Raw genomic sequence first — 15,150 nt, forward strand, 5'->3', positions numbered from 1 at the left:
ATAGGTAATTAGTATGGTTGGAAGTTGAAAGCATTGGCCTGGAGCTCAGAAGAGCTGGGGTTGAGGAGCCAGTTTTGAGTTACTGGTAAATTGAAACTATAGGTGTGTTTGTGGGAAGGCGGGTGATTTTTGTAGGGAACGTGTATAGAATGTACAAAAGAGGGAGCACAGGCAAGAACTCCGTAACCCACCACACTTCAGGAACAGAGAACTGAATCAGGTAAAAGAACAGATAAAGAAGTAGACAGGATAATTTCACTTATGTGAAATATCCAAATAAGGCAAATCTATAGGGACAGAAAGCAGATTAGTGCTTGCCTGAGGCTGGGGGCAGGGGGGAGGGGCAGTGGAAACCAGGAGTGATGAAAAGTATTCCCCAGGCCTCTTTTTGGGGTGATGGAAATATACCAAAACTGGAGTGCAGTGATGGTTACACAACTCTATAAATATACCAAAAATCATTACATCCTAAAATAGGCGAATTTTATGCTATGCAAATTATACCCAATAAATCTGGTTTTCTTTAAAGTCAAAGGAGGTGAATGTGAGTAACTGGGTTAAATAAATATGGCAGAGGGATCAAGTGGGATAAAGATTGACCGTTTCACCTGTCAACTGGTAAGTTGTAAGTATAAACTCATAAGAATGGAGTGAAGAGGTGCAAAGGGCAGGATTGAAAAGGGGATAAACCAAATGGCAGTGGGATGAGGATTAGGGAGGATCAGCAAGAAGAGGAAAGAAGTGTCACCTTCCCATCCCAAGAGTCCAGTTGTGAATGGAAGGAAAATTACAGAGTGGTAGCCTTAGTGAGGGCAAGACTATCTGGGCAGAACCGTAGACCAAAGAGAAGAAAGCAATGGAAAAAGCAAATGTTTAAAATTAGAGGATGGATGCTGAAGCTAGATTCTGAAGGATGTAGGAGCAGACAGGGAGGGACTGATGGCTGATTAGTGCAGCACACATGCAGAAGCTCCACTTTATTGGTGACAGTGGAGGAAGGATGAATATGTCAGTGGGTTTGTAAGCTGAAGGAAGTCAAGGCAGTTAAGCTCAATGGACTCATTTTTTCAGTCACATACAAGGTAAGGGCGTAAGCTGACGTTTAGGAATGGAAACTGTAGTAAGAAGTTTGCGACTCACTACTGAATGGGCACCAACTAGAGAGCATATGGGGGGCTCAGCTGAGCCAAAGACCCATAAATTTGTAAGAGCACCAGTCAGCACAATTGTATGATTTTCCACAGGAGCGTCTGGAAGCTTGGAAAGAGAAGCTGAGTAAACAGAGTGTTGGAGTGATCTAGTATTGGGAGTTGGCAAGTCAGGGTAGAAGGCAGGGCGTTAAGGGCATGGGGAATGGAATGGAATTGAATAAGCACAAGCTGGTGAGAAAAGAGAGAAAGCCTGAAGGGGTAGGAGATTGACAGACTGAGAGCACTGCCAAGGTGAGGACACGAGGCTCTGCCAGGTAAGAAAACAGATTAAGTGAAAGCTGGGAAGATGAAAGGACGTGAGGTCCTTCTGGGAAAGTTCTGTTTGCAAAGCTAAGGTTCCAGCCCTAGTCCCAAAACTCCTGGTCCCAGAGGCCAGAAGGGGCCATGGAAGTAGGCACTGAGCTAGAAGCTAAGAAGGTACATTTTTGGCAATGGAGATGCAGAAAACCAAGCACTACTTTGTACCCTCTCCACCATTCCAAGTTGAGATAAAAATGTTCATCGAGGGACTTCCCTGGTGGCGCAGTGGTTAAGCATCTGCCTGCCAAGGCAGGGGACACAGGTTCGAGCCCTGGTCTGGGAAGATCCCACATGCCACAGAGCAACTAAGCCTGTGCACCACAACTACTGAGCCTGCGTGCCACAACTACTGAAGCCCACATACCTAGAGCCCGTGCTCTGCAACAAGAGAAGCCACCACAATGAGAAGTCCGCACACCGCAATGAAGTGTAGCCCCCGCTCGCCGCAACTAGAGAAAGCCCGTGGGCAGCAACGAAGACCCAACACAGCCACAAATAAATAAACCAAATAAAGAAAAAAGATTCTTTATTTTTTAAAAAAGGTGTTCATTGACAGAACAACCTGTCAGCTGTAATACCTCTGCCTAACCCTGAGAGTTCCAGGATAAGAAAAAATTTTTTTAAAAATCCAGAATAAAGAAAGATGTGGAAAAGGAGGCAGTGGTTCCCTGAGATTTCCAGGGCCTGTGCGCGGCCTTCCTCCAGAGTGGTGAGAACTCAGACTCTTAGAGAATGAGAGCTGGCAGAGGAATGTGGGCAGGCAGGATGCGGTCGTGCGAGGTAAGGGTGAGAGTACTGGGAGGGTGGCGGGAGGATGCCACCTAACCTGGGTTGGCTTTACCCCTGAGTGAGCCTTGATGGCTCTACCTCCCACTCGACCAGCAGCCCCTCCCTGAAAGGAGAGTGAACCACGCGCGCGCCACGCGCATTGGGACCAGAGTTAAATGAGGTGGGACTCCAGCACTTTGCTATGACTGATGTCACCTTCAAGAACCTGGGACCTTTGAGAGATGGAATTCTAGTCTACCAGACAGAATTTTACAGATTATTTAGTACAAACCAGTCAAAACAATGCCTCAGAAAAAGCTCTCAGAGGAAAATTATTAAAAAGCATCAAACAAGACAGATCTGAGACGGGACCCAACAGCCTATAATTTCCAATTGTGTGGATTTTAAATAAATCACACAAATTGCTTAGGTATTCAAAGAGATTCATGACTTATTTTTAAATAGAAAATGACTTATTTTTAAATAATTTTGTTTTATGTTTAGGATATTGTAAATATTTGTAGGCCATAGTAAAAAGGGTTTCAACACAGCCATTTTGTTTATTTGTCTATATCAACACATACACACTTGTATTATGTTTTTAGTAAAATAACTTACTCTTTGAGCCTGTGTATGGTGCCTTGGAGAATAAAGGAGCTATAAGTCAGTACATGCACTGGGGTGGATCTGGAACGACCCATGAGGGTTCTATCCCCTTAGAAAGCAGGAAGATGGGCAGAGGCCATGCTGCCAAAGAGGTCAGCCCATAGGTACCGTACCTCCTCTGATGACTTTAGAAATGCCACATAAGTTTGCAGGACTTGTGACCTGGAGCTGAGGCTTTGGCCAAGTATGTTTAATTCTTCCTCTAGCCACTTAGCTTTAGAAGAAAGCGATGCCACTTCATCAGGTTCAAAATCATTTTTCTCTGTCAAGAGTTTTGCAGCTGCTTCTGATTCATGTGATGTCTCCTATGAAAACAAGGCACAGGAGGTCAGAAGCTGACAGGGGAATCATGAACACTCACATTCCAATACCTTCTGTACAGCCATCTATTACAATTATTAATTGAACTTGTACCAAAACTCTCCTCAATGAAAAAGGCACATATTTTAAAATTCGAAAAAAAAAGGCACCTTAAAATGAAAACCACCTCAAATTATTCTTTCAGTCTATCACCTATACGTCTTATTTAGAACATTCTATTTTCTGTGTCACAAATAGAAGGAAGTTTGTTTAGTAAGAAAGGTTGTAAAACACATTGGCAGAAATGTTTAAAATAATTTAAATAAAATAATTATGCATGATGATTGCTTTATGAAATTTACCAGTAGCTCTAGAAAATTCTTAAACTAATTTTGTTATATAAGAGATGACAAGTTTATAGAAATTGTTTACTCATTTTTTAATTTACAAAAAAATGCCATATCAAGTATGCAGTCTTCTTAAAGTCTCCATCTACAACAGTTTTTAAATAAGTGTAGGGAAAATGGTACAGATGAGGTGTGAATAACCTAAAGAGTCAGTGAATTTGACTTGCTAGGGTTGCTCTCCTATGTCTTCTTCTTCTTCTTTTTTTTTTTTTTTTGCGGTACATGGGCCTCTCACTGTTGTGGCCTCTCCCGCTGTGGAGCACAGGGTCTGGACGCGCAGGCCCAGCGGCCATGGCTCACGGGCCCAGCTGCTCCACGGCACGCGGGATCCCCCTGGACCGGGGCACGAACCCGCGCCCCCCGCACAGGCAGGAGGACTCCCAACCACTGTGCCACCAGGGAAACCCCTATGTCTTCTTTTGAGTGCAATTTTTGGCATGTGAAATCTAACCACTGATTCAATGGACGAGTAGGTATTGTAGGCACTATTTACACAACTGCCGCCGAGCTGTGTAAAATTTCATGTGAGACCAAGCTAGGATTCAAGCAAACATGAAAGACAGAAGCTCCACTCTCATTTAGAGCAAGGAGGGATTGCTCTCCTACTTGTATTTAATATGCTTCCCAGGTACTCCACTGAATGGAGGTAATTTTAATTTACAGGAACTGCTCCCAGAGAGCACTCTGGAAGGAGGAAGTAGAGGAGTTTCTCCCCTTGAAATTTCCTCCTTCCCTCTAAAATTTTTTAAATAAAAAAATGAAGGGACTTCCCTGGTGGCACAGTGGTTAAGAATCTGCCTGCCAATGCAGGGGACACGGGTTTGATCCCTGGTCCGGGAAGATCCCACATGCCGTGGAGCAACTAAGCCCGGGTACCACAACTACTGAGCCTGCGCTCTAGAGCCCGTGCCCTGCAACAAGAGAAGCCACTGCAATGAGAGGCCCGTGCACTGCAACGAAGAGTAGCCTCCGCCCACTGCAACTAGAGAAAGCCCGTGCACAACAACGAAGACCCAATGCAGCCAAAAATAAATAAATAAATAAATTTATAAAAAAAGAAAAAAGTACTTCTCTAAATAAAATGAGGCTTTCTCTTTTAAAAAAAATGAACTTGAGTTCAGGCATGCATTTCATTTTAGACATTTTAAAAAAGTAATTAAAAACGGCCCATTAATAATTGGTTCATCTGTGAGTTTCAGGCATCAGTGCTGTCTGTGAAGGAGACTCTTGAATAAATTAGGAGTTTTGGATGAACATATATGCAGTACTATATATAAAATAGATAATCAACAAGGACCTACTGTATAGCACAGGGAATTCTACTCAATATTCTGTAATACCTATATGGAAAAAGAATCTGAGAAAGAATGGATATATGTATATGTATAACTGAATCACTTTGCTGTATAACTGAAACTAACACAACACTGTAAATCAACTGTAGCCCAATATAAAATAAAAATTAAATTTAAAAAAAAGAAATGATGGAATAGCGAGGCCATTTCCTAGAGACCTGGGCACTTGCCTCACCTTTCTAACCACCTGCTGGGGCAGGCAGGGACTTTATGAAGGTTTGGAGCTGCTAGCAGGAATATCTGAACCTAAATCCCATGTGAAAGGGGTGAGAGGGTGCTAGAGAAGGTGCCAGGCAGAGGAGGGGGCAGTTTCTGTCTCTAAACATTGGGTGTGCAAACAAGATTGTGATTGTTTTGCCTCCTGGAATCTAGCACTGATGCATGTTGCTCTTGGTAATTTTCTCTTGCAACTTACTCTAGCAGAAAATCACAAACAGCCTTAAAGAGGCGCTCTCCCTGCCTCAAGTAGCTAACATCTCCTAGGCTAGGAAAGAGGGCCAAATGAGTGTTTAGCACCAGGCTATAATGCTGAGCTTCTGTGAGCTCAAACGTCCTAATAAATGTACCTGTAAATATGAATAATTTAGATACACATAATGGTAGGCGTTTTTAAGTCATTATCTGTCAGAAGACTAATTTAGAATTGCAGCCCTCAAGGGAGCTAGGATTAAGTTTTATAGCTACTGAAAATAAAGAAAAATCCTATTTACAAAACCATAACCATAATAATAACTCTCATTTTATTTACCTTAGCTTGTTTAGCTAGTTCCAGATATGTACTCAAAATCTTCTCTGATTCAGAAAGGCTGGAACCAACATCCATTGCATTAGAAATTACTGGGCTGATTTTCTGAATGGACTTTTCCACCTTTAGGAATAAAGAATATATTGCACCCTTAATAATATATATTGGCATATATGTATGCATATGTGTAGAGGAGATAAATATTACTCTCTACATTCCCATTATACTTTAAATGTATATAAATTTTAATATCAAAATAGTTTAATATTTCAGAATTTCCTACTTAAATTCATAATGCTGCTCTTCATATGATGTAATACTACTGACTCACCAATAGAGGATATATATTTACAGATATTTCTTTTATTAACAGCGATGAGATGTAGGCAATAATCCACATTCTCTAAGAATTTATTATCTATATTACCTAGAAAGGATAATTCACTTGTCAACACATCAATAGAGGTGAATTTTTCTGGTGCATTAAGTCATGATCATACACTGTACACTGAAAGGGGCCCAATTTACAGGTATATTTTGAAGCAGAGGTCCAGCAGAGGTATTAGATCACTTTATGGATTACTATATTTAGGGCTGAGGGGCCCCGGGGCAGCACCACATGCTGTACATGTGATAACAAAACACAGAAACACGTTTAGGCATTTAATTGATGAACATGGGGGACTATGATTTGATCTTCAATACACATGAATTAGTGAATACAGTGAGCTTTAAAGGGTTCTATTCAAGTTACTGCCTTGCTCTGACTAGAGTTCCCAAAGTCAAATTGGCTCTGACTTGGCAGTAGCCACACAAGCAACAACAGCTGTTTGAGTTTCCACTGTGTTTTCCACCACCACCAAATTCGCTTGAATCTCAAGCTCCAGGGAATGCAGCACTACAGCTGCCGCCATGTTTGTAATCTCCCTGGACCCAAGCATCAGAACAAGGTTCAAATTCCCATCTCTGGATCAATAACAGGCGAGGAGGCAATTTATATAGAGACTTGGTTATTTAATGACCTCTCCTGTGAAGTCTATTAATTCTACTTGTGTAAGTCAGGTATATAAGTCCACTGTAGCAAATGAAAAAGCATCATTGAAAATTTGAGACCCAGACTTTACAACATGGTTCATTAGCATTAATGTAATTGAGATATTACTAGTTTTTGCTATAACCCCATCTACAGACAAGTAATTTTCTTTTAAATTTATTTATTTTATTTATTATTTATTTTTGGCTGCCTGGGGTCTTCGTTGCTGCGTGCGGACTTTCTCTAGTTGCAGCGAGTGGGGGCTACTCTTCATTGCGGTGCACGGGCTTCTCATTGTTGTGGCTTCTCTTGTGGAGCATGGGCTCTAGGCTCACGGGCTTCAGTAGTTGTGGCTCACGGGCTTAGTTGCTCCGAGGCATGTGGGATCTTCCCAGACCAGGGCTTGAACCCGTGTCCTCTGCATTGGCAGGTGGATTCTTAACCACTGTGCCACCAGGGAAGCCCCCAGACAAGTAATTTTTTATTTAGTCAAATAGTAGCTGTCTGGTTTTATTCCTCTTTGAAAATGGGAAATAAAATTCTTCAAACCACTATATTCACTTTGTAGAAAGGATTTTCACACATATGGTTTTATTCAGAGTGGCCATGTCCTTTGCACTGTTTTGGTTCAATAAATTATGATAATGGCAATTTATTCCTGGAACCCCTAAAACTCATCATTTTTGGTATCTATCTGCTGTTCTTGTGTTGTGTGGTGCCATGTTAACCAAAATGTGCATATTGGAACCATGCACAGAACCATGTAAATCAAGGAGGACACAATCACAATATACACATGGTTCAATTAACACAGTTCTGTGCAAAGTGAGAACAGCCTTTGTGTAAATATGTTCTGGGATGGGAGGCAGGCAGGTTGACACTTCTAGTTTTGGCAACCTGGGACAGGGATGGTTGATGAGCAGTAGTGAGTTACAACTTCATTCTGTTTGAATATAAAGCCTAATGTAGGACGAAGAGAATCCTAAGGAGACACACCCCTATCCTCCCACCATGCCCACATGCTGCAGTTCCCATACCATCATCTATTATCACCAGGTAAGGAGCTGCATCTAAATAGTAGCTTATGCATAAAATAGATAACCAACAAGGATCTACTGTATAGCACAGGAAACTATACTCCACATTATGTAAAAACCTTTAATGGAAAAGAATCTGAAAAAGAGTATATATACATATATATAAAACTGAATCGCTGTGCTGTACACCTGAAATTTACATATCGTAAGTCAACTATACTTCAACGAAAAATTAAAAATAAAAAAACTTATGCAAACCAAGGAATAAATAGTAGCTTAAGGAGGACACATTTTATGAAATTACCTTTCTTAAATAGCCCTCCACTGAGGCTGTTAATTGCTGTCTATTAAGAGCAAATTCCCTGTGCGCTGAACACTGTTCAGTCAGATGATCAACTCGCCTCTTGATGCATCCCATCATCTCATGGACACCGGTCACCCAAGAGCTGAATGGAACAAGCCAGCTGTTAGTTCACTCTACCCTCACAGAGAGGCCCCAGGAACAGGGAACATTTGAAAATGAACCTTTCATGATAAGTATGACTTGATGAAAGTTACTAAGCTTCAGGCTTTAGGATAATAGAAGTTAAGAAGCTGTAGTCCTGGTACAGCAGAGAGCAAAACCAAATTATGTTGTTTTTTTTAAGTCAGTCAGTCCCGAGGGAAAAGATGAGTTATGGGTTTTTGTAACCAGGTCTAATCTTCTCTTCTAAAGGTTCACTTCTTAATATTTCTTCAATATATTTTGAGAAGCTTACGGCAAAAAACACAGTATGTTTGCCAAGAGTTTTCCTGGGGGTGTTATTTAAAAGCTTCACTTATCTAAATATGCTCTTTGAATAGAAATGTAGATCAGCCAATTAACAAAACACTGAATGACCCAATAGGGTAAAATATTTATGTAACACTAAGGTCCTTGTTCTGGATACTTACGAATGCTCAAGGCTGTAATCATTAGGTGAAAACCAAGGTATCACCAACAATGAGGAATCTGATGTACTTGTTCATAAAAAGAAACCAAGCCTCACATTGTCATTTTGTATCTGTGCTGGCCTCATGAGAAAAAGATAAGTGACATGACAGCTCATAAAATGAAAACGTCTTTAAAACAACAAATGAACTTTGAGTTGGACCCCATTTGCTGTGGTCTCAAGACACATTAGCAAGTTTCCTAACCATTTCCAACATAGGCTTACTAGCAATGCAAGACAATGAAAGGACATTGCTGATCCAGTGAGCACTTTAAAATTTTTCAATCTATCCTTGAGATAGAGCCTCTTCCAGCATATAAGAAGTTGAAGTCTTTAATTTCCTATCAGTCATTTCCTTCCAATACTCATAAAGATGAGCTGATAACTCTTACATTTAATTACTCAGAGCTTTAAAAGATCTTGGAACAAGATAGAGATTTCAGTAGTTTTACCTCAAAAAATTAATTTATGACTCTGTAAAAATGAATTGAATTAGTAATGAAATGAGGGCAGGATCCCAACTGCCTGAGAGGGAACATGACTTCATAGGAATGACAATGAGGCTGCCAAAGAGTTTAGAGGTCATCAGGCAACTTGAGAATCTTGTTGAATACACATGGGATTCAAGTGTGTCCTGTGGGACCACCAGAGTCCCAGAGAAGTTTAACTGGAGGGGAAATCTTATTCCTGACGCCTAAGGTCCCACAGACGTTACACTTGAAACAACTTGTTTCACATTTTAATAACTCAGAGACAGTGAAGAGTATAATCAAGAAATCAGGAGAGTTTAGCAAATAATCCTTGTACTTATATCCACAAATTCTGTAAAAATATTATATTGGTAACAGTAATCATATTTTAACTACATTTTAGACTTTGCATGCTAAAAAGGCACTTAAAAGCCCAGTTGTCCTATATGTTATGGTTTTTCTGTAGAACATGCAAATTTGGAATGAGAAAGATAAATAAAAAAGAAAAGGTGAATAAGCACTGTGGAAAATGGGTACAGAGAATAAAGCTTGTCAAAGTAAATGGGTAAACATTTTCTAAAAATAATCCACTTACTGTGACAAGGAACCATTTTTAACATTTTAAGTAATATCTTCTAATTCTCATAACTACCCGATGATCTGGCTATAACTGTTATCTCTGTTTTGCAGATGAGCAAAGTGAGGTACAGAAATGCTCAGTAACTTGCCCAGGTCATATTTGTTAAATGGCAGGGCTGGGATTTGAACCTATTCATCTGATGCCAGAGTCCACACTCTTTACCACCTCATAGTACCTTTTCTGGGTCCATGACACAAGATGGGGGGATGGGGGGAAGTATTCTAAAATTTCGCTTTCCCTTGACCTCAGTGTTGATGGAAACAGGATTAGCCTGGCTGGCAAGCTCTTTTGAAATTGGCTGGCTTCTCTAGGTAATGAAATGTCTGTCTGTAGTTTGCAAAGTGACCACTAGAGGGGCACGATATCTTATTCAAATTCACATCTTGAAGGCCCCTCCAGCACAGAAAATGGAAACGGGGAAACAAAAACAAATCAAGCATTCCTTCCGTAAAAATATTGCTCTCTAGCGACTCACAATTTTAATTTAGATGAATCACAACGAGTCAAACAGGATCTCTCGCTGTCTTTGGATGGATCATTCATTTTTAATTTTCCAATGACCTAGGAGAGTAGTCTTATTTTGTGGTGATTTATGCCTTATCCTGTATATCTATTGCATTATAAATTAAGGGAAAATACAACATTCTTTTCATTCATTTATCCTCTGTAGCCCTGAGCACATAGCCTTGTAAGAAGTAGATCAATGCATATTTTCAAATTAAATAAAGTACACTTTGATCAATATTTAAGGGGAGACAAGACACAGATTTAAGGAACAAGACCATATGCACAGATAGTTACTGTATTAAAAATGTCACTAGTAACAGTTTCTAATTGTTTTTAAACAAAGATGACTTTGCCCTTTGCCCAGTTATAGAAGTTTTAGGCTATCCAAAAACTGCCCAATTTTTCTTTGATGGTTTAGGATTCATAGTTAGGTTGACTGATACTTCCCTCCGTTGTTTCAAGCCTTATAGGGACAGACTGAATTGCCTGTCCCATGTGCATTCCCTTCTTATTTGTGGCTTAGGCCCCATCCTTAGTACAAGAAGTTCTCAGTTATCTTGCTTACCCTAGCCAGCTCCTATTTTCCTCTGTCCTCAGCTAGCTCATCTCTGTCTGATCAGGCATTAATCCCTTCTTTCTGATTCCCAGTTGGAGTATATCTGTCACACTCCTAACCCCAGGGCCTCTTCCTCTCCATTCATCCTTGGTGAAAACCTAGTCTGCAGCTTACAACCAGCCCTATTCTATCATTCTCAGTTGGAAACTAGAAACACTGATTCCAGACATTTCTTCTGAACATTCCGAAACATTTTAAAACATGTAGAGCATGCATATTGCCAGTTTCCTCAGAGCCTGAAATGCAGATGGTTTGATCAAAGGAAAAATATGACCTCACACTCTGCCAACAATTCTTAAATGAACTGAAAATAAATTAATAGAATCCTATCAGCCACCCAGAAATGAGTCCTATTACTTCACAGTAATATTAAATAAATGATGGAACAAGAACTGGGGGCGGATAACAGAAACTTGGTTGACGGGAGTGCCCGGGCATTTTGTTCTGACTCTGAAGCTGCATTGCTCATGTGCTGCCTGAGCGGGTGGGAGAGGAGCTACCAGTGGACCAGGTTTCTAGGCCTAACAATCTGTGGCCCTGTAACTTGCATTGGAAATACTGCTTGATCTTTGGGCTGCCTGTCTATGAATGGATTAGATGGTTCCTGCCTGTAGTATGAGCATGGGGTACATCAGATTATTCCTGACATTGACTTTGACTTCTTCAAGCATCACAGATACTCTGGAGCGACAGACTGTGAAGGTTTCTTTAGACATTTGTTAGAAACTCCATCATGGCAGTATTTTCTCCCCTATTCATTGAGCCAGGAGAGGGGAGGGAAGGGGGAAAGAAAAATGATTGATTTTTTTTTTCCCTCCCAGAGAGCAGAGACATATTGACTTCTGGCTCAAAAATAGACTGTTACATTTGCTCTATGGAAGCGGTTGCCCTGTCTTTGCATCTGTTACAAACCAGGGCTGCGGGAAGAGAGTAAATCTCAATGTTAATGTGTTCTAATGATTCTTTCCTGAGAGCAGCAAGTTGCTTTCAAACCTTTCATAAATTACTATTGGGAGTCCATCTGGATTAGGAGCTGAACCAGATGCTAAGCACACGGCAGCTCACTCTATCTCATCAGAGGGAATCAGCTGATCATATTTTTCTTTCTATCTATGGACAAATTATACTTTGAAAATGGGAAAAAATATCTTCCTTATCTCTTGACGGGAACGCTTCATGTTTATCATCTCTATTTTGAAGGAAACAATCGCCACTATCTAGTTTTCATCGCTACTTTGAAAAAGTGCCATTCGAACTGTGGAAGTGATATGAATGTTTTTGCAATAATTTTTTTCTGACTTAAGTTATACACATTGAGAATCACTGCCCACCAAACATATCACACCCACATGAATCTCTTGTATACACATGACAATAAAGAAACAGCAAGTAGTAAGGGGGGCTGAAACTACAGGGTTCCTGGGTTCTGGTCCAGATCCATGCAGAGATGCCCACATGTTCCATTCCTATGAGGCCAGAGAGACCAAAACATGTCCTACATGAAGGGTCCCCTAGCTGGGACTCTCCCTGAAATCAGTAACAGGGATGGGATTCTCCCTCTTGTAAAAGGAGTTTGAAAAACACTATAGCCCACTGCTGCTGAAGCCAAGGAATCAGACATAGCAGAGCAGTCAGGAACCCCGACTGTGCCCCAACCTGGATCTCTGGCTGCACCTCTGAGAGCCCCAGTAGCTCTATGGGAGCTTGGGTGACCCTGATCAAATAGCAGAAGATTGATTCTGGACAGGAGACCCTGTGAGTTCAGGTGGAAGTCAGTCATTGCAAAGCTGCTAAGGAGGAAAGAAAAAAGAGTAGAGAACAAAGCAAGGACAATAAAGCTGAAGAACAAACACTTCCCATCCAGAAGGACAATCTAAAATTTCAAAACACATGAGGAAAATGAATCCTAAGAAAAGACACTCAACAATCAAGAGCTAAATGTACTCTCCCAGAAATGAAAGTAAGTAGAGCAATCTGAAAGTGACTTTATAAATATGTCTCACATCACCAGAAAGATAAAGGAAAAATGAATACCCATAATAAAAACAAGAAACTCTGAAGCAAAAGCAGTCAGAAGTAGAACAAAATTGGATAGGAAAAAGAATGAGTTAGGAATCCTAGAAATGAAAACAATATAGTTATGAAAACAAACAAAAGAATTCAATGGCTGAAAACAAAGGGAAAATTAACAAAAGAGAAAAATCAATATGAGGGATTCATTGGGAACGCAGTGCAAAGAGATAAAGGAATGAAAAATATGAAAGATAGTTCAGACATCTAAGACAGACTGGGAGCCTCCAACATTCTTCTACTGGGAGTTACAGGAGGAGAGAAAAGAGAGAAAAACAGAAAATCAATATTTAAATTGCTGAACATTTTCCCTGATTGATGACATAAATCCTCACATAAAAGGGGCACAGTAAGAGCTAACCAGACAAATATTCTCATTTGAGGTAATTTAGAAGATATAAAAATACATTTTAATGTATTTCCTTCCAAAAAGTTTTTCTCTTGGCAGTCCTTTCCACCCCTTCCCCTCCAAAGTTAGTAAGATGCCGTATACGTGATTTGGATCCTACTTTATCCTCTTAACATTTTATTGTGAGGATACTCTCTGTCTTCAAGTATTCCTCAAAAACACTCTTCTGATATTGGCTTAGATTATTCCATACTGTGCTTGCCCTTAAACTATTGGAACAGTTTCCTATTTTCTGAAAATATTTAGGTGGTTTTCAGGTTTGCACTATTACAAACAACACTGTAATGAGCAGTTTATTCATATTATTTGTCCACTCACATCTCTTCCTCTCTTCTTTCTGGTGTTCTTTCCTCTCTAAGCCCTCTCATTGGAGAGTACTCCCCCTCAGCTGTCCAAGGCACAGATTTCTGACCCTTTAGTCAGGCTTCCTCTGTAGACCCTGCAGTTTCAGACCTTCTTACTCTGGGATCCTTGCTATTTCACATCATATCATCAGTATCATAAATGAATAAATTCATATTGCAATGAGTGACTCTTAGATATTTTACAAGAACCTAATCTAATTAGTCCTACATTTAATAGAAAGGGTAAACTTTGGGTGCATTCCATACTAAGAGTTTCAGAATTGTACAAGCCTTAACAATGGTAACAGATTCAGATCGCAGTTATGACATTTACTCAACCCCTAAAGAGAACAACTTAATACAGACATGAAAATATTTGGAAAGTGGCTGAGTTAACACTGTCATAACTCAACTTTGCAATTTCCTAAATTTCAGTATCTGATATTTACCATCTAAATATATCATCAAACTTTTTAAAGAAAAGTTATTTTAAGTACTTAAGTGCTTGGTAGAATTCCTACAAAATGTGACAATAGATGACTCTGATACAAAGGGATTTCTGATTTTGTTTCTTTGTTTTGTTTTATGTTGTTGGAGGGCGGGGATTATGTTTGTTTGTTTTCCACCTAAGATCTTTTAAAATATTTTTGCTATGATATAAACTTTCCTTTATGCCACACCAGCCCCCTAACATTTCAAATCAAGTCACCTAGTGTGTAAATACTGAGATAAGGAGCATAAAAGAGGTTTCCTACATGGTTGACCTTGAGGGCTGACCTCAAGCTGACGTCATGGTCTGGATGGGGAGATGATGCTGTCACAAGTCAAACAACTAAGAAATGAGTCAGAACACCACAGAGTAAAAAGTGAGATAGAGCCGACAAATACAAAGGAATTAAAAAACTATTGTGTGGTAGGTATTGATTAGGTTCATCCTGGCTGGAAGATGTAGACCCTTCACCCATCTTAGATTATCAAATTCAACAATGGTCTTCTCAAGTCTCACTCCTTCACGTGACCCATCCTGGTCACAGGAGCTTGGGATTGTGTCTCTCTTCTCTGAAGAGGTGGCCCTAACACCCACTGTCCCCAGGGCTTCCTCAGACCTAGATCACACTCCCCTGACATGTCATTCCCTTACTGGCCATTAATAAGGTGCTGAAGACTCAGGGCCAGGTTTATGTATCTTTGACTATCCTTGAAGCCCAGTGCTGGTATGTCATATGGATGCTCAATAATGTTTTAAATAAACAGAAAGAAAGAAAAACTTTGCAGGGAAGGTGAGATTTGAGTTGAAATTA

The 15,150-nt window shown here is 40.1% G+C and overlaps 1 protein-coding gene across 1 annotated transcript in view; it reads right to left on the minus strand.

Moving 5' to 3' along the window:
* Positions 1-15,150, minus strand: part of CCDC141 (coiled-coil domain containing 141) — a 202,978-nt gene that overhangs the window by 55,400 nt on the left and 132,428 nt on the right. The window contains exons 9-11 of the mRNA XM_060107047.1: positions 8,127-8,268; positions 5,756-5,875; positions 3,059-3,250 (exon numbers count right to left, since the gene is read on the minus strand). Coding sequence (XP_059963030.1) covers positions 3,059-3,250; positions 5,756-5,875; positions 8,127-8,268 — 454 coding nt within the window. The remainder of the gene's footprint in view (positions 1-3,058; positions 3,251-5,755; positions 5,876-8,126; positions 8,269-15,150) is intronic.

The sequence above is a fragment of the Mesoplodon densirostris genome, chromosome 8 (genome assembly GCF_025265405.1).
Source record: "Mesoplodon densirostris isolate mMesDen1 chromosome 8, mMesDen1 primary haplotype, whole genome shotgun sequence".
Taxonomy (NCBI): Eukaryota; Metazoa; Chordata; class Mammalia; order Artiodactyla; family Ziphiidae; genus Mesoplodon; species Mesoplodon densirostris.